Genomic DNA, 19,344 nt, shown 5'->3' with positions numbered 1-19,344 from the left:
TTCACTTTTAAGAGGTGGGAAAATAAATAATGTCTGAAAGTGCAATGATTTCAGTGATTTAGGGGAGCTTTTGAGAAGCGTATTACTAGAGGTGACAGCTTGTGGGAGATAGGCAGGTTGTGTTAAGAGGAAAGGATAAGAGGCTATGACATTATGTCTGCAGGGTTAAGGTGTCAGAGTCAAAGCGTGAACCACTATTACTGGATCAATACTTCTCAGTTTTGCACTTATCTCTGGCCCGATGGTTAGCAGCGGCTTTCTGGATATACACAGGCCTTAAATGCCACTACTGAGAGACCTGCTTCATTTTTGTACAACCAGAGAGGAGCTTTGTTGCTGAAAATGTTAAACATTTTAGGTCCGTTTTTTTTTTCTCCATGGAATGGTTTCCTGGTTATTCTTCCTCTTGACACTGAATGGAGCTTTGGAATATTTCATTAAATCATCCCTTTTAATCTGAGATAGGTGTCAAATGAAATGCTGGTTTTGTTTTATTGCAATACAGCGTGGCTGGTTTTGTCAAGTCCTGCCGCTGAAATGTGTACTCAAGGAAAAGTGAAGTCCATCCTTTATGCTTTAGGTATAAAAACAAAAAGGCAAAAAAAAAAAAAAAACAAGAAAGAAAGAAAGAAATTGCACTCATGTCATGTCAGTTCTCGCACTGGAAAAAGAAACATTGTCACAGTCAGGAACAAGAAAAAGCGTGTACTTTCAAGTCTTTCATTAAACTTCTGAAGCCTCCGAGTTAATCCGTGCTGTACATAGAACAAAAACTCAGCATTCAACAATTTAAAAAAGCCAAGAAAGAGAGAGGAAGAGAAACACAGAGAGAGAGAGAGAGAGAGAGAGGTGGGAGGGAGGAGAAGGGGGGAGATATGGAGGGGTGGGGGAGGTGGGGGGGACTGGCCTGATCGCTACATATTCATATTCCTATGCAGGCGTTATCACTTAAAAGGCTTTCTAATTACAACAACAAGACAAAAACTCCTTGGATTCCTTCCAGACCCGCTAAATGATAAAATAAGCTTGCACTCTCTCTCCTTCTTAATCTCTGCAAAGCACCTTGGAGCCTCATCTCCCAAATACAGGCGAATGAATGTGAAAATGCCATTTAGAGATGCAGGTGTGACATTTGATAAGAAACTTCTGGATTAAATATGTTCTGCTAATGAGGGAACCCAGCTACCCCATCAGGGCAAACTATTGGTGGGATTGTGTGCGCGCTGATAACATTCCGCGCGCAAACATCCAAATTCATTATTAATAAACAGCCGCAGTCTCTCTATCACGCAGAAAGTCTGGATCCTTCAGTGGAGAGACGGGGATGTTGCGTCTCATTAGGAGAGGCGAAGGAAAAAAAGAAGGGGGAGGTACGAGCGGTGTATGTCGCGGGGTAGGGGTATCAACTGTTTTCATATTTAGCTGTTTGGGGCTTTTTTTATTTTTGGGGAAGGGGGGGGGGGCACAATTTCAAAGACTATGTTAATGGTGCATTGAATGTTGGAACAAAAGGGTTGAAAGTTTCAGGGGATCTGGCAGCCACAGTGTAATACTCTGGCTATAGCTAATACGGAAAAGAGGGGGATAGCAGGCTAAGCCATTGGTGCAGTAGACTGGGAAGTCCCTGGCCCCAGCTTGACATTTATAACGATTTGGAGAAGATTAAAGCCGTATTACTGCTGTAGTCCATAATGTGGCTTTGTAATGAGGTGTGAGTGCATTACCGTCCTGTGGAAGTTAACCGCTGTTTCAGACCTTTGAAGGAAAGACGGTGAGAGAGGAAGGGAGCGAGGGAGAGAGGAGGTTTCAAAGAATTCTTGACTGCATTGTGGCCATCACCAGTGAAAGACTCTGAGGCTGAGAAAGGACTCCAGAGGCCTGCCAGCAGTGGAGGCTGAGGCTGCCACCGTTGAAGACTTGTCAGTCTAAACCAGCTTAGTTCAGCCAGCCAGCAAAGTGTCTCAGACTGACAGGCAGTACTTTGTTATTCGGACCAGTAACTGGAGGTCCATGTCTGCCGACTGGAAATATTTTATATTCAAATAGAAATTAGAAATGGACTGTGTTATTTCAAGTATGGCAGTGCAGAGTTTTTTTTTTTTTTTTTAAGGTGCACAAAAACTCATAGAGAAAAAACAGCTTTAGTAATTCTGCCAACACTCTGGTTTGACAATTATTATTTTTGGCCCGGTGGCTTTTTTTTTTTCTTTTTTTTTTTTCTTCCTGTCTCTACAGTACATAGTAAAAAAAAAAAAAAAAATTACGGTGGTGCCAATTCTAAAGCCAGCCGCTGAAAGAAAAAAAAAAGAGAATATCCTAAATGGTGTTAAAAAATGCACGTGTTATCTGCAAAAATAAAAACACAGGTAATTCCGCGTTAGCGTGTGCAAATGAAGGTTGCAGGTGTCGTCCGTCCATTTAAACGCTCTTTATGATGTTAATTAGTTGTTAGCGTAATTTCCCAGCCTCCGCCATCTACCGTGAGAAGTTCAGAGACCTGCTGTTAACTGAGAGTCGGTGCCATGGCACCGTTTCAAGAGCTCCCGAAACGGGGGGGGACGGCCGGTGATAACGAACAGGTGATGGGGCCTGATGCCTATGGCAGCGGGATATTGCAAAGACAATTGAATTCGTTGGGAGAAATGAATCTTCTGGACAGCATATCACATGTTAAAACAACACACATTGCATGCAATTTGCTTATGCAGGAGGGTGATAAAGTGTGCTTATTTAAAAGATAAACAAAGGGGGGATCTCGTGCAGTAAATTGTGCATGTGTGTTTATTCCCTATGAGTAACGCCAGAGGTTTATAGTCCCAGACACGGGCAGCCGTACTTTATGGCGCCTCTGTGTGATAGCAGTATTTATGATATTGGAATTTATGTTGTACTGTATTCACACTGTCTGGATTGCTGCTGCTGCTTTTGGTGGTCCGTGTTTCAATGTACTTAAGTGGATTTTGGTGTTTGTCTTGAGTTTGAGCGAATGCCTTTGAATGATGTCACTCACCGAAGAGGTCAGATTCATTATCCCCCTGCGTGCTTTTCCGTAGGAATCCGCCCTCCCAAGGTTAAATTCAAACATTCCAAGTTTTTCTTTTCTTTTTTTTCTTTTTTTTTATTGAGGAACGAAAGACGTTTGAATAGAGAGGAGTTTCATCTCCTCAGCCCCCTTGCTCTCGCTAATCTTAACCCCTCCTCGCAATAACATTTCCACTCCGCTTCCCTCGACTCCAGACATATTTGCTCTCCCTTCGCCGCTCGTGTCCTGTTAAGATTTTAAACAGCAAACATAAAAATGCGGAAGATAACCTGTGAGAAAAAAGAAAAAGGCAGGGGAAAAAAAAAAAAAAAAAAACACAGGGAGAGAGCTTTGGAGAGACTTGACTCCGAACATTATTTTAAAGACCAGATCTGAGCGCTCTGGCACAGCAGTCGGGAGCGATTATCTGCTGTGATCCCTCTCCGATGCACCAAAGTCATTCATCTGCCGATCCTCTAGCCCCCCACCACCACTAACCCGGGTAGTATTTTTTTTTTTTTTTTTGTGAGCTCCTATGCAAAGGCGGACCCCTAATCATGTCGACACCGTGTGTCAGCGCCGTGGATGAGCAAGGCCTTAGAGATGAGAACGGCTCTGTAAACATGGGCAGGCAGCAGGGAGCTTCCCTCTCCCCCACCACGCTGCTTGGAATAAGCAAAAGGGAAGATTTAGGGATTTTGCGGGGCCAAACTTTGTAGTATCAGCTCAGGGTCTTTTTCGACGTTTTCCAGGGTGCTGCCTATGGGATATTGTTCTTAGCTTATGAAGTGCCGCCCGCCTGTTATAAGCTGTGTCTTTTGTCAATAGTATTACAATATTTGGAACTGAATCTTCTCTCTCGCCCTCTCTCTCTCTCTCTCTCTCTCTCTCTCGTTAGATTTAACTCTTCCACGCCTGCCACGGCCCACATATTGTCCCAATATTCTGTCCCTGACCTTTGCTGTTGACCTCCAACACTCAGATAAACCAGCAGAATCTTTATGACGAACTCCTGCAAAGCTGCGGACGCCATTTTTCATTTGACCTCTGCATTCATAGAAGTTTCCCCTTTCGCCACCCATCACTGTTGATTATGAACTATCATGACAAGAGTAGTAAATCAAGTGTAAGTCAACTGTGTGCATTCCGTAAACAGGTTAATACAATTGGCTGTATCAAAAGGGAAGTATATTAACAACAGTCAACGGTGCTCTCTTCCCCCATGTCAGGATTCTATTATGGAGCAATGCTCCCGCCCCTTGTTTTGATACAGCGGTAATTTAAAGACCGATCTTAATTGACTTATTTTTTCCGCATGTCTGTCGGAGCCTGTGCATGCACTGCAATAAGAGTCTTGTTTCTTTATTGGGCCACACACAATGTACTGAGTTCAATTTTACCATTCATAATGAATGCAGCCTCGCCATTCAAATGCAGCCATAAGCACACAGCAGATAAGAATTTAATTAAATGTAGATTAAAACCAAACAGGAAAACACACTGGCTGATAATTTTTTATCACGTCCCCTGGTCATATTTTTTTTTTTCTCCCTCCCCTCCGCTCATACTTTCGACTTGTTCTTCCTTGGGCTACATCTTTTCTGCTTGCCAAAAGTGGCGAAACACCTCACACATCTCACCGTGGTGCGGCGAGATTGTGTAAAAATGCAAAAAAGAGAGAGGGGGGAAAAAACGAGGGGCGGTCACACGATTAATCAGAATCCTCGTGTCTGGGGAGGATGGAGGCTGGCAGAGGATTGGGGGGGGGTAGCAAGGGGGTGGGGGTTGGGGGGGGTGTAGTACAGGGGTTGCAAGGAAGGAATTAGTTGCTTCATCCCAAATTTGCATCATATTCCAAAAGGACAATCCCCAGCACTGTAGGCAAGGGGAAACATATCTCGCTCTCTGCAGGAACAATTAAATATATTTCGACAATGCCGAATAAATGTCACCTTCAGTATCAAATTGTCCATACTTGCTAAACATGTTGTTACAGTGAGTGCCTCGAAAGCATGCCCGAGCAGCGGGAGAGGAGCCACGATTGTATTTATTTATTATATTTCTTTTTTTTTTTTTTTTTTTTTTTAAGATGTGGACCACAGCCTCAGCTAACACAGTGTAACACACATTCAGAAGCTGTTCACCTCAGGCTCTAATAGTGTGCTGAACTCCACTGGGGATACCAGTGAGCAAGAGACAACTGCGGTCTTGTCAGGGATTTCCCACTACTGAAACCTTACACCCGGGTACTCAGTCACATATTAAACATACATTGTTTTAAAAGATCTGCTGAGACACCCCCCCCCCCCCCGGTTGTACAATTTAATTATGAGAAAAAGTGACAGCCCTGGTGTTAAATGATTAAGGGAATGTTGGTGGGTGTTTTTCATCTCTCTCCCAAGAAGAAATACATTAATTTCTCACCATCTGGTGTACTTATCATGCAGCATATTAACTTGCATCCAGTTCTTCCAACGCTTTAAAGCAGCTGTTGGCGTCGACAGTTACCTGAATGACTTGAAAGATAAAGTCGGCACTTCTAATCAGAGGGGTTGGTCTCACCAGACTGGAAAATTCCGAATGAGCGGTTGTGGATCTGAATTTAAGGGGTGGTTTTCTTTTTTCTTGTGCGACGGGTTGCTTCAGCAAAAGAGGTTGAGAAACGCGTCGTGGCGGTGGAGTTCTGCGCCGTGTCATAACCGGTGTGGCGCTCCGTGCCCGGCCCGGACTGGCCGTGCCTGTGCCCGCCTGCCCACCGTGCCCGGTGCCGCATCTCAGTTCCACTCTATTACCCTCACGCAGGCGATTGGCCTTTTCTGTGGGGAAAAGAGCAATTTCCTGTCGCAGTCTGTTTGATCAAGTGCTAAACCCTTGTGATCAATAGAGAGACAGATGTCGGCTCCAGATGGCCGCGTGGTGATACCTGGGGCAGCGCGGGGGCTTGCCAGGACGACAGAATGGCAATGAGCAAGGGCAGCGGCTGTGCTCCCGATGCACCAGCCACAGAGACACAATGTGACAAACGCAATTAGGCCTTTTAGCTGCAGATTATTTATTTCTCCTGCAAACCGACAGAAAATTTAATTAGCACATACTTTAAGCAATATGTAGAATTACAGGGGGTGCAGAGACAGAGGGCATGCTGGGATGTTGGCCCGTGTGTGTGTGTGTGTGTGTGTGTCGGAGAGAGAGAGAATGTGTGTGTATTCCGTCTGTGCGTGCCAAATTAGCACGCTTGTAAGGGGAAAAAAAGGTAGAGGAATACACGTTTTGACGCGTACTCGAGTATTTCTCGAGTAGAACGTATAACTTGATAAATTCCATTCCTGGTGACCAGATCAATAAATGTTGAATTCCAAAATGGATGACAGGTGCATCTCTCTGGCTCTGTGTCCGTCTGGAGAGGGAAAAAAATAACTGCCAGCACCAGAAGGCCAACATGGACCTTTCCAAAGAGGAGAGACAGAGGAGGAGAGCGGCTCCCATTTTTTAAACGGCAAGCATTTGCATTAGGGCTGGCATCCACCATACACCCCCAAATTCACACACACACACACACACACACACACACACACACACACACACACACACACACACACACACACACACACACACACACACACACACACACACACACACACACACACACACACAGACTGTGGCCAGCCAGCCCATGTGGCGTAGGGCCGGAGCCATGTTGGAGGAACCACTGAGGCGCGCGGCGATGGCGCGGACACTCTCCCAGGAAAAACTGAGCTTCGCCGTCGTTTGGCCCCGCGCCGTTCACCTGCTCCCGCCGAGGCATGATGGGTATGGGGGGGGGGGACACGGGCCACGGGGCCGCAGCTGGAGCAGGAGGGGAGTAGAGAGAGAGAGAGAGAGGGAGGGCGAGCGGGATAGCAGTGCGCTGTGGCTTCCCGTCACGAGGGGTCCTCTGGTCCCATTAGCGGGGCTCGGTCAGGACGGGCCCCCACCGCCACCACCCCCACCCGTACTCAGCCTGCCCGCCGCCACAGCGGGGGCCGCAGTAAACACATGTCGACCGGCCACAACCGGGACACAGGCAAAGCACTACCCGCAGAGAAGGAGAGCTAATAGAGTGCTCAATGGGACAAACCTGTCCAAATAAAGAATAAAGCAGAGTGGAGCCGAGCCGAGAGGAGCCAGTCACAGCTTTCCTTTAATAGTCTCCTCCACTTTCCTGTGGACAGGGAGGAGCCGGCTGTGTGTGGCAGCTAATGAGGGAGAGCAGCTTTGTACTGGAGGAATGTGGCTGGTTTTGTTTCAGACTGACAGCTCAGGACTCCTCACTGATATCTGCAGTATGGAAAGTGTGAAATATTCTCTCTTTTTTTTTTTTTCTCTTGCCATGCATGAGAGAACATTTAATTTTTTATGGGTAAAATTAAAGGGGGGGGAAAAAAATACAAGATTTACATGTTTTTGGTGATGTTTGAGGTGCAGGCAATTCATCCTATAATTGAATACATTTCATTAGGAAATAAATAAATTTGAAATGGAAATACTCAGCCGCTGTCGTAGCACTCTAATGGAGCAAAAATAGCTGCTAATTCTCATTTCTATTTTCTTCCCCCTCAAAATGATTACAGCACCATTACCAGGCAAACATCCCCCTGCCAGCCGGTATCGTTCTCACCGTGCTAGAAAAGCTCCTCGAATCTCCAGAGACGAGCCAGAGAAATGTCTTTTAATTTCAAAGTGAAACATTAAAACAAAATTTTTGTTACCCTGTTAAACATTTGCTGAATCACACTATTGCATCACCCCCCCCCCCCCCCCTTTCAACTGCCCCCCCCCCCCCCTCCCAACATCTTCAAACAATTCATAAATGTGTGTTGAATGACATTGTTCAGTGTGCTGCGCTGCTTTCATGTCTTTGTTGCCTGTGAATGTATACAGTAAGAGAGCACGGCGTGTATGAGACTCCCCTGGGAGGACTTTTTAATTTGTGGATTCTGACCCGCATGCCATTCGCTCAAGGCCATCCATGAGCTCTCGGTACTGGCTATATCTGAGAAGGAAAAAAGGAAGAAAAAAAGAAAAACGTGATACTAAAATTAGTGCGGACAATGTGATGCAAAAAAAAAAAAAAAAAAAGAGCTGAGAAATGTAGCAGTGGGGGCTGTGGGGTGTCAGGAACGACAAGAAGACACGGACAGTCAGGGCTCTGTAAACACATATTTACTCAACAATATTTATTTCCCTGAAAAATGAGTTGGAGCTTCTTCATTTGTCAATTGTTTGAATAAGAAAAGTGATTTAACGTTCATGTCCTTTAAGGAAATGCAGCAACAAGAGACAAAAGATCATCAAACATTAAAAGAAAAAAAAAAAAAAAAGAAGATATTTCAGTCACACTGACACGATGTAATTTCCAGCCGACGATCAAGTTAAAACGAGGTCAGAAGAAGAAGAAGCCTTTTGATCCAAACACATTTCTCATGAAAGTAGAATCTGTAGCACCTACCTGCGAGGATGTATAGGCAGACTGGCGTCTGTACTGCCCTGCCATGTCTGAGGCGTCTCTGCATCATCACAAGCAACAGCAACAGCCACCGGGGGCCCGCCGGGGCTTCAGCATGAGAAGAGTGCCTCCTAGTGGCGGAGGGAAAACATGAGAGAAGGAGGAAGTGGGAGAGAAATATAGAAAGAGTCAATCTGTGTCAGCGCCTTAGTGAAAATAATAGTAGAGTCAGCTAATTCTAGTTTAGTGTACCGTCAATAATAGTAAGCTTGTTTGACCCTGTGAATGATGTTTCCTGCTTGGGTCTAGCTCAGCGTTTTCCTTTCTTGCTGCTTTGCTTTGCTCTGCTCTGCTCTGCTCACTCTGGCCTCAGGATTGTGACGGCCCGCTTGACAGCCATGAGTCATCCTAATGTGTTCGACTCTGATGATCCAGAAACAGTCCAAATATTTACCAGCATTCATGAGGAGGGGTTTGTTTAGCGTTTGTCACAGCGGCCATCGGGGCCCTGCTTGTCAGGTGCAGATACAGATATTATTCGCCCGGCACTCCTGATTAATGTTTCCACAGGATCTGGAGAAGTTGACTGGGAAGTTGTTTATTGTGTTGGAACAAAGGGGGGGGGGGGGTGAGCAGTGAGCAGCCACTTGATATTCGTAGGTGTGAGTGGCTCGTTCCCGTTTGACCAGGAGCAGTTGGGAGCTGATTCAAGACAAGAAGAGGAGAGGTCTTTAATTACCACCCTCACCGTGGCTTCAGGCACCACTGGCCTCACTTCACAATTAAGACCAGCAGTTAGATCAGTGCCAATAGTCGCACAAGAGAAGTTTTAAGTGTCAACATCAGGTTTGACAAAGGAGAATTAGAGCGGGTTTATTTGAAACTCTACCTTGTTAAACTCTGTAAAAGGGTCACGACGCACTCCCGTGTAAGCAGACCGAACGAATCTTGCTCCGAAGCGTGCTCCTCTCTCAAATCGCTCCCTCCTGCTTTATAATACATGACCCCCGCGATGCATTCGGATAATGCCAAGCGGTCCCAGGAGGCCCATTTGAACCCCTCCCTTCATACGTGGCTGTGGTGCAGTGGGACTGTACTCCAGTGCCTGTAATGGCCTCTGCAGCGGTAATGTGTTTGGACAGATGGGAGAGGCAAGTGCTGATGTGCTTAACTACGCATTTTACAGCTAAACTATTAAAGAGTTGTGCTGTTTACACACCAACATTTGAATACCTGTCTTCAGGCCAGTTTAATTATCCGGGCCCTTCTGTTATTTTTGCCCGCTTTGTTGTCTCTCAGCTTTTGCATGAGGCATGAGAGATTTGTTTGCAGCTTCATTAAGATATGGTGTCGGTGGTGTTGGTGGTGCTCGCGGTTTGGAAGGGAGCGGGGGGAAAAAAATAAATAAATGAAATAAAATCCTGCTCGAGTATCTCGCACTCTATTCTCCCAGCCTGCCCCCATACATACGCAGATACTGTACACATCCGTTTTCCTATAAAGTCATTTAAAGTGAGAAAATTAAAAAATGCCCTGTGATGCCTGCACTTTGAAATCTCTCGGGGCTTTAGGCGAAGGGGAGGGCACGCACGCACACACACACACACACACACACACACACACACACACACACACACACACACACACACCTCCAGTCCCCCGCGATTTATCCTGAGACGTTTGATTAGTTTATGAGTACTTATAGAGAAGGAAAGGGTCTGCATTATAATTTTGTTTCATGAATTCCTTCATATGTTCATCTTCAACTGCGCGTTCAAATAAACCATTAATCAAAGAGAAGAGAGGGAAGAGGGCATTTAGCCAGCAGAGCCATAGTCTTGGAGCCTCAGTGAGCTGGTGGATATGGTATTGAGAGACTGTAGGAAGCAGTGGTTTTTAATTATCTGGACTACGTACAGGATGCCGTTTTTGATTGTTTTAATGAGGCAGCTGGCCTATTGTCTCCCCTTAATTCCTCCATTGTTTTTAGAATATGTCATAGTTCTTTATTCTTTTATCAGGTGCTCTGCAGGAGGATTTAGACAATAGCCTTCATTCCAACTGCATTGGCCACTGCACAAAGGCAGCTCACACTGCAGACAGTTAGCAGGCAAACAAGTGCAAATCACAAGCTGCACTTTTCCCAGCCTTTTCCCCAGTTTCAACACTTTAGCGTTTTCGCTTTTCCACTCTTAACTCCTGACCTCACCCCTTTTTTATCCCCCCCCCCCTCCCCGCCTTCCCTCATTTGTGCCAAACATGCCATTGTCATAGGTGGTTCACCTGTGTTTCTGCGATTTGAATCACCTGCCATAAAATACGGCTGTCATCTGGAAAGAGGCGTGACGAATCTTTTTGAGATTGTTTCCTTCATGCAATATTCGTTTCTGTCCGTTGCCCAGCTGACACCCCCATGCAGCTGTATAGCGTCTTCTCTTTTTTATTTTTTTTTAATCCTTGCATCTTCATGTTACACATTTCATGCACAGGCGTTCATATGCACGCAAGTGTAGCACAGTGGGAAGGTTTGTGCATGCTCGGACTTGTATTTTAAGATGCTGTGGTTGCACACTTAATCATAGATATCGTGTGTGTGGACACATGGACGGGACACATGCACCGTGACACCAACAGATAAGCAGCTACTTGAATATCTCTTTTGCCTCACTCTCTAGGTGGAGTTTTGTGTTGTGGTTCTCGGTGTGCACGTTTGCAGGTGAAATCTGCATCATTTACACATATTTTAAACCTATCAATTTGCTCCTGAAGTGGAAACAGGCGACTTCACTGTGTGCACACCAGTAGTATACATTTGAATGTCAGATTTGAACAAATAACCAAATTTATGTGATGTTTGAAGCTGCCATCTTTACCAATAGGCGTCGTGTCTACAGGAGTTAATGTAACTAATGTTGTACTGTTCAAATATGCAAATTCAAATACTTTGCAATACTTTTGCACATGATCGCATATTGCTAAAGCTACACAGAAGATAATGGTGCATTTCAGGGAATTTTCCTGAGCAAAGTTGCCGTGAAAACTGCCGCAGATCAGAGACAAACAGTGACAACTTCCAACTCTAATTGTGATGACAATATAAGTGCAGTCGAAACCGTAATCCTGCAGGCTGAGCACATGTATCTTACCGCCCTGTCGTGGTTGAGTGAGTGACTGTAACAAGCAGAGTGCTGCCTCAGTGTTTTGTATAGCTCAGTAAAACTGGGACATGCAGTCCTAAAACTCACTTCCAGCATTCTCGCACACAACAGATGGATCTGTAGCATTCTTGGCTGAAGGGATGCAATCTGAGTGCATATTCCCGCTGTCAGAAAGCAGTAAAACATTTTCATCAGACTCCGCATAATCTGCTTCATTTCAGCTGAGGAGAGCATACAGTATCTTTGATTTGGATTGATCTGGGGAGAGAGAGAGGAAAAAAACACAAAACACTGATTTGTATCGGAGCATCAAGGCCTAGTTCATAATTCTCTTTGTAAGCCGAGCGTGTGTGAACTAAGAGATCCTTACAGAAGAGAGAAACTTTTGTGGCTATGGCTGCGATATATTCCCTGCCATTGTCAGTGGCAGTTTGTATCTACCTTGATGGTAACTTGGGCAGACAGTGGAGAGGAGTTTTGTTATTTTAATTAGGAGATAAAAATTCAAAGGGCCTCTCCAGGCAGTGTGTGGTATGACAGAATCAAAACGATGAAGTGGAGCGGGCTGAAGTGTGTGTCTCGTCACAGCAGATTGGCCGACAGATAGGCACTGCTCTTTAAAGTGGCGCAGGCACGCACACGCTCCTGCACACACACACACACACACACACACACAAATCATGGCGGGGAAGTCTGCACACAAATGGGACTTTGAAAGATAGCATATTTTAATACCATTTCACTCCTTTTGACACGTTTGTGCTGGTCTAATTTTCAGTGCTTCAACAGCAGATAGGAAGGGCACCAAAGGTTTTAATCAGGACAGTGATGTGAAATCTATAATATTCAATTTTGAATTGAAATAATGGTGCCGTTCAATCTTGGACCCAAATAATAATTTACACATAATTAATGTCACCGTGGCTCTCACTCACTGTTTCCTACCAGACAGAAATGTGAATTGTTTTCACACGGAGGCTCACTTGTGCACCTTCGTCGTGTCTACAGGGCGCTTTTAAACCTGGCGATTCATGGGGTTTGTGTAAACATGAGTAATCAGTGTTCCACATGTGCGGGGGCTTTCTAGCAGTGTCCCCCTGCCTTCACACCTCTCCTCAGGACTCTCTTTTATTCCACATCAGCCAGGGCTCAAATCACATGTCCCCCTCTCAGCCTGACACTCCGTCGGTATGTTTGCACATCTTTGAAAGCTAACAGCGTGCTTTAATTAATTGTCCAGCTTTCCTCAGAAACAATGTCCTAATTCTGCCATTTAGCGGGAGCGTATCATAGTTTGTTGTTATCTCCCCAGCCAGATTTCTGTAAATAGTCATATTAAAAACTTTAATCTCTTCAATGGAAAATGAAGTGCAGCTGAAAAGCCTGTCATGTGCTGAGATAAATATTATCTAAGCTAAAACCTTCACTCTCTCCCTCTACCCCCCCTTCTTCCTTGCTTCCTCCTGCTCCCTCCCCCTTTCTCTGACTTAATGAATATGTTCAGAAGATTTCAGAGGAATGCTTAATCCCAAAACACAACAATCTAATAATATGGAGGACCTGTCTCAGTGTTCTAGCTGACAACAGCACTCTGGGCTACAGTTTATTGCAGCCATGGTTTTGCTTCCGGATATGAGCGCCAGTAGCCTTAAAAAAACGTTTGAGTGATAGTCGATGAAAAAAAAAGGGCATTACCTTTAAAGTGTGTATTCATCCAAAGTACAAAAATGCATTTCACCAAGCTTTTAGTATTCTGCCAACATAAATATAATGTGTAAATGCTTATAGCAATAAAGAATGACATTTAAAAGGCAGTGTCTCTCCCAAACCAGTGTACCTCCAGACAATCTTCACATCTCACTTAGTTTTTCATTAATACTAAAGAAAAAAAGATCTTTAGAAACAGTTGACAGCATTTTTTGTCAATTATCCAGAATATTGTTGACCCTTGTTTTAGTTGCACCTGTTTTTGCTGAATTGTGTTGTGGTAATGTTGATTTTCCACTCGGAATTGCTGTCAGTCGAAATGTGGTCCATCCATCCATCCATCCATCCATCCATCTATCCATCCAATCCATCCAATCCATCCAATCCATCCAATCCATCCACCCATCCAAAGGGTACAACATTTTTAAAAAGGGATTTTGACATCTAAAAACACCTTTGTAAAGTGACATTTGCAAATTAAACATGTTCTCAATTAATCACATTTAAATTCCCGTCTCTGCGCTGGCTGACCACTTTAATGAAATCCAATAATTTGTATTTGTTGTCTTGACGACTTTGTCCTAATCAAATGAGCCAAATTCAAATAAAGTCCGATAATTAGCTGAAATTTGGTGATTTAGTGAATGAACAAACAAAACGCAGATTGTAATGAATAATAAAACTGTGTCATTTCTTCTGTCATGTCCAATATGACTTCTCATCTCTATTTTTTTCACGTTTGTGAAACAAACGTCAACGTTATCTCTTCGTACATCCGTGTGCTGTCAAAATGTCTATTATTAGATGTTAACCTCAAAAAGACAATTAGGAAAGAGAGAAGTATTGAAAACTGGGGCTTTAGTCTCACTTGAGTTCTGATGGCAGCGTCATGAACTGTCCATGCCAATCTTTAATAATAACAGCAATAGTGTCCTAATTACTAGTAGCCTGAATGACTTAGAGTCCAAACATGAGTGGGGAAATGCTTTAACTGTTAGCTGTCCGGCTAATTAGCTCACAACACTAGTTATACATAGTTATTGTTACATAATTCACCTCAGCGTGAAGTGAAGCTCTTTGGCCTGCAAACATAATCAGTTCACCTATAACATTGAACCTTGCAGACATAAATCATATCACTTAATTTTGAACGTCATACATTCCAGTCAAAATTAAGTGAGCAACTCATTTGTGGGAGCTGCTTTAATCTGTTCTTTATACGACAGTACATGATGTAGTTTTATGGTTCTTCACTCCAGCGTTCAATTTCAAGAACCAGAGAGTCTTTCGCAAGTTGTTTTTACAATGAGCAAACAAATGTTTTTTCTCGTGACATTTCAGATTAGAGAGCCTTCTCCACTCTCGCGGCACATCTTTAAATGTCTCTTCTTTCTCTGCTTTGTCCAGGTGGCCAACTGTGGTGCACCACCACCAAGAACATGATGGAGGGCGAGGAGCTGGTGGCGTTCGCGGTGGACTTTGACTCGCGTCTGCAGGCGGTGAACCACATGTCTCTGAGTGAGGGCATGTACCCAGCCAGGCTGCTGGACAGCATCCAGCTCCTGCCGCAGCAGGCCGCCATGGCTTCCATCCTGCCCACCGCCATCGTCAACAGTGAGTGTCTGTCGGCGCACGCACCGCGACACCGGTGCACGAACACCGAGCTGGAACCAGACGTGCTTTTGTTTAGACATGCACAATCTCACATACACATGCTCTTGTTCTCTGTCTCTGTCTCTCTCTCTCTCTCTCTCACACACACACACACACACTCACACCAGTCCACAGCCTGCACTCAGTCACCTGCTTAACAAGGAGCGTCGTCTCCGCCGGGCGTAGATTAACCCAGATGAGTCTCTGCACTGGAGATAAGAGCCATCGACCTTCAAGTTTTGGGTTCACATAAACACACTGAGGCTCGAACTAACGTGTTAATTGCAAAATACACGCCTCATGCAAATAGTGTGTTTATTTACTTAGCGAGGGCTATCTGGGTTCAGCTCAACAGGGAGGCTTCTGTAAGCAGATGGTCCAGTGTTCTTGTTTGCCCTTGAGAAAGGGCACCAACCCAGTGGTAGCAACACAGCGATATGCTGCAGCTGAGGATTTGGTGGAAAAGCCTTTTAATGCAAGCTTTGAGAGTTAGAACGATAGAAGAAGAGTGTGTATATGTGTGTGTGCATGCATATGCTTTATCTTTAGACTTATGTGTAAATAGAAAGGAAGAACTGTTTGTATCCCGATATCACATCCCCTTTGTCCCTGTCTGTGTCCCTCCAGAGGACATCTTCCCCTGCAAGGCCTGTGGAATCTGGTTTCGGAGCGAGAGAAACCTACAGGCCCATCTCATGTACTACTGCAGCGGGCGGCAGAGGGAGCCGGAGACAGTCGTGGAGGAGAATGACAACGGACCCCACCAGACCCCCAGTATTTGCCCGTTCCCACAGTGCAACAAGAGTTTCTCTGGAGCCAGGGCCTTGGAAATGCACTTGAGCACCTCGCACAGTGGTGAGTGACAACGTCGAACTTGAGTTTCACCACAGTTGTCACGCATTGTTTATATTTTGTTCACTCTCCTCGTGAGCTTGATTTAATTTCTAAAAGGAAAACGTGTTTTACAAAAATGTGACGCAAGGAGAGAGTTGTACGCACGTTTGGAAAAGGGACTGTCATATCTTTAAAGAAATGTACATATCCTGCTGTCAGCTAGTATAGTTGACAGTTTATCCTTGAGCAGGAAAAAAAAAAATCTAGTGGATGGGAATAAGCTTGGCATAATGCATGAGCGTTTGATGGTTTCTACAGTTAACTCTAAAGGAGAAGTGGGAGGCGAGATTCTGAGCATTTCTCCCTTTTATCTCCTTCACAGGTGTCAAAATGGAAGAGAGCCTCCCTCCTGGCACCAGCTTGAAATGCACAATCTGTAACTACACGGCAGATTCTCTTATTACATTCCAGCATCACATCATGTCTCACCTGTCACAGGCGGCCTTCAGATGCAATCACTGCCATATCAGCTTCCAGAGCCACAGGGAACTCTTACAGCATCAGGACTTACATGGGCACGGCAGCAAACTTCACAGGGAAGGCGACGGCACCGAGCATTCCCCCAGGGGGCCTGAGGAAAGCCTCCAGCAGCAGCAGCAGCAGCAGCAGCAGCAGGCCCGCGCTGAGCTGGCCAACAGGAAGGATGCTCTGCTGGGAAGTCCCAAAGGGGCTCTCAACAAGGAGACCAGTACAGACGGAGAGGCTGACAAAGCTGAGAAGAAGCCCATGCTCTCTGTTCAGAAGGGAGAGGCCCACCCAGGCAGCAAAGCCAGTTTTTCGTACACTAGGATCAAGTCTGAGCCCTCCAGCCCCCGACTGGCCTCCTCCCCTGTGCAGCATAACATGCCTACATTTCCCATGGGCCCCTTCTTGTCTCAGTTTGCTTTCTCCCAAGACATTTCAGTGGTCCCACAGGCCTCGGAGATTCTGGCTAAAATGTCGGAGCTCGTTCACCGGAGGCTGCGCCACGGAGGGAACAGCTACCCCCCTGTCATTTACAGTCCGCTCATGCCCAAAGGGGCCACCTGTTTTGAATGCAATATCACCTTCAGCAACCTGGACAACTACTTGGTCCACAAAAAGCACTATTGTAACAGCCGCTGGCAACACATGGCAAAGTCTCCCGACTTCTCCGCGCTCTCAGACAAAGTCCCAGAGGCAGTGAGCCCCAACAGTGGTCACAGTTCTGTCAGCATGTTGGCCGGCTGCCACCCAACAGAGGCCGACAGCCACCTCATGCAGTCCGCTTGCCTCAACTCAAATGTGTTGGACATGATCAATGCCGGGGCCAAGGGGTCTGATAAGGATCTAGCGGGACAGGTGAAGAAGGTCTCTACCCCGACTGGGGCTGAGGAGCGGCTCAACGGCAAGCAGCTGGATGGGAAAAGTCCCAGTACGGGCTTGGTAGAGAGCGACAATGATCCGAACAAGACGACTTGTGAAGCCTGCAATATCACCTTCAGCCGCCACGAGACCTACATGGTCCACAAGCAGTACTACTGTGCCACTCGTCACGATCCGCCGATGAAACGCATGAGTGCTAATAAGGTGCCCTCCATGCAGAGAACCATGAGGACCCGCAAGCGCAGGAAGATGTATGAGATGTGTCTCCCTGATCAGGACCACCAGAGGCCCCCTATGGGTCAGCCGGGTTTCCTTGGAGTTCCTCCTATGAACCCCTGTACGTCACAAGAAGCTGTAGAGAGCCTCGCAGACCGCTTTCACCCCCGCTGCGATATCTTTCCAGGTATGGTACCCAAACACCTGGAGGCATCTCTGACTGTCACAAAGCCTATTCTGGCTCCCAAATGCAATACTGCGGAGCAGCAGGAGCTGGACGCCCCCATTGATCTCAGCAAAAAGTGTTCACCAGACAAGACGTGTAGCTCTCCGAAAAGACTTTTGGACTATCATGAATGTGCAGTGTGCAAGATAAGTTTTAACAAAGTGGAGAACTACCTGGCGCACAAACAGAACTTTTGCCCTGCAACAGCCGCTGCTGCTGCTGCTGCTGCTGCTGCTGCCGCCGCCGCTCAACAGCAACAACCACAACAGCAGCAGAAGCACAATGAGAGCGGCAATCCAGAGACGACCATGTTCCCCGATGTAAAGAGCGAAGGCAATAACAACCCAGATGACGTGTACGATAAGAGTCCGGGCAAAAGTGAGAAGAATGGCAACGGGAAGGTGATGGTGCAGAATGGAGGCATGTTCCCCCCTCACCTGGGGCCCGTGTCGGGACTCAAACCTTTTGCGGAGCCCCAGCTCATCCCATCGAAAGACGAGAACAAGAATATGTTTCTGCCCCACTGCCTTTATCCCGGAGCAATAAAGAAGATGAAAGGTGCCGAGCAATTATCGCCATATTTTGGGATAAAGCCAACAGATTACGTGACTGGAGGGCCGGTGATGCAGGGAGAGGCCGGCGAACAGGAACAGAGCGTTAATGGAGGAGGAGTTGGTAGTAACGGAGGAGCAGAGACGGGAACGACCAGAGCGCAGACCCCACAGCCTGCTGCCAATGGCTGCCCCCATCCTGGCAAAGAACCTCTTCCCCTCCTGCCCAAAAACCGGGGCATGGTTATCGTCAACGGCGGGCACAAACCCGAGGAGCGTTCAGGCACGGCCCCGCCTCAGCAGGAGAACCAGCCCCAGTCAGACAGCCAACCGCCGAACCCTTCACCGACGTGGGCCGCTGAAAACCAGGCCGACTCCAACGAGAACATGTCGCCTTCCTCCAAGTCCCCGAGCGAGGAGGCGGCCCCCACAGCCAATAAAGGCGTGAACGGCTCTGGAAGTGGCAAATACTGCCGCCTCTGTGACATCCAGTTCAACAACCTGTCAAACTTTATTACCCATAAGAAGTTTTACTGTTCGTCACATGCCGCAGAGCATGTAAAATAAGCAGAGAAGAATAAGACACGCTCTCCTTCTCTTTCCCAGTCCTCCCCACCCCCTCCTCCCCAAAAAGACTTTTTCTCCTTTTTTCTCCTTTGTTTTGGTACACTGTTGTGTCTGGAATAGTGCATCATGCAGTGCTAAACGCTGCTTGTGGACAATCAAGAGAAGCTTCTTCTTTCATCGTTTTAAGACTTAAAGATGCAAAACCATTGGTTAAAAAAAAAAAAGAAAAGAAAAAGGAAACAAGAATAATATTGGTGCCACTTTCACATTAATTTATTTTACAATCAGTATTAATAGGAGTAGTGATCTTAATTTAAATTCAAAATGAAATTTATATCAGAGTTGTTTGTAATGTTATTGTATAGTCATTCTTGTGTAGCACACATATTGTTTACACTGTAATGTAGGCTCAATGAAACAATAGACAATACAAAAATGAGATGCATTTTAGACACAAAAATAGCTACTGAGGCACTTGTGTATTCTTATTTGCTGTACCAGTTTCTGTATATGCACAAAAT

General features: G+C 45.8%; 1 protein-coding gene across 1 annotated transcript in view; it reads left to right on the top strand.

Annotated features, from left to right (window-relative positions):
- Nucleotides 1-18,823, top strand: part of zfpm2a (zinc finger protein, FOG family member 2a) — a gene marked incomplete at its 3' end in the record, with an annotated part of 124,430 nt that extends 105,607 nt beyond the window's left edge. Inside the window, exons 6-8 of the mRNA XM_080501089.1 lie at nt 14,780-14,986; nt 15,653-15,880; nt 16,242-18,823. Coding sequence (XP_080357215.1) covers nt 14,780-14,986; nt 15,653-15,880; nt 16,242-18,823 — 3,017 coding nt within the window. The remainder of the gene's footprint in view (nt 1-14,779; nt 14,987-15,652; nt 15,881-16,241) is intronic.
- Between the last annotated feature and the right edge of the window lie 521 nt (nt 18,824-19,344).

The sequence above is a fragment of the Blennius ocellaris genome, assembly GCF_963422515.1.
Source record: "Blennius ocellaris genome assembly, chromosome: 8".
In the NCBI taxonomy this organism is placed as follows: domain Eukaryota; kingdom Metazoa; phylum Chordata; class Actinopteri; order Blenniiformes; family Blenniidae; genus Blennius; species Blennius ocellaris.
The sequence above is the reverse complement of the archived record's forward strand: the minus strand, read 5'-3'. Positions and strand labels throughout refer to the sequence as shown.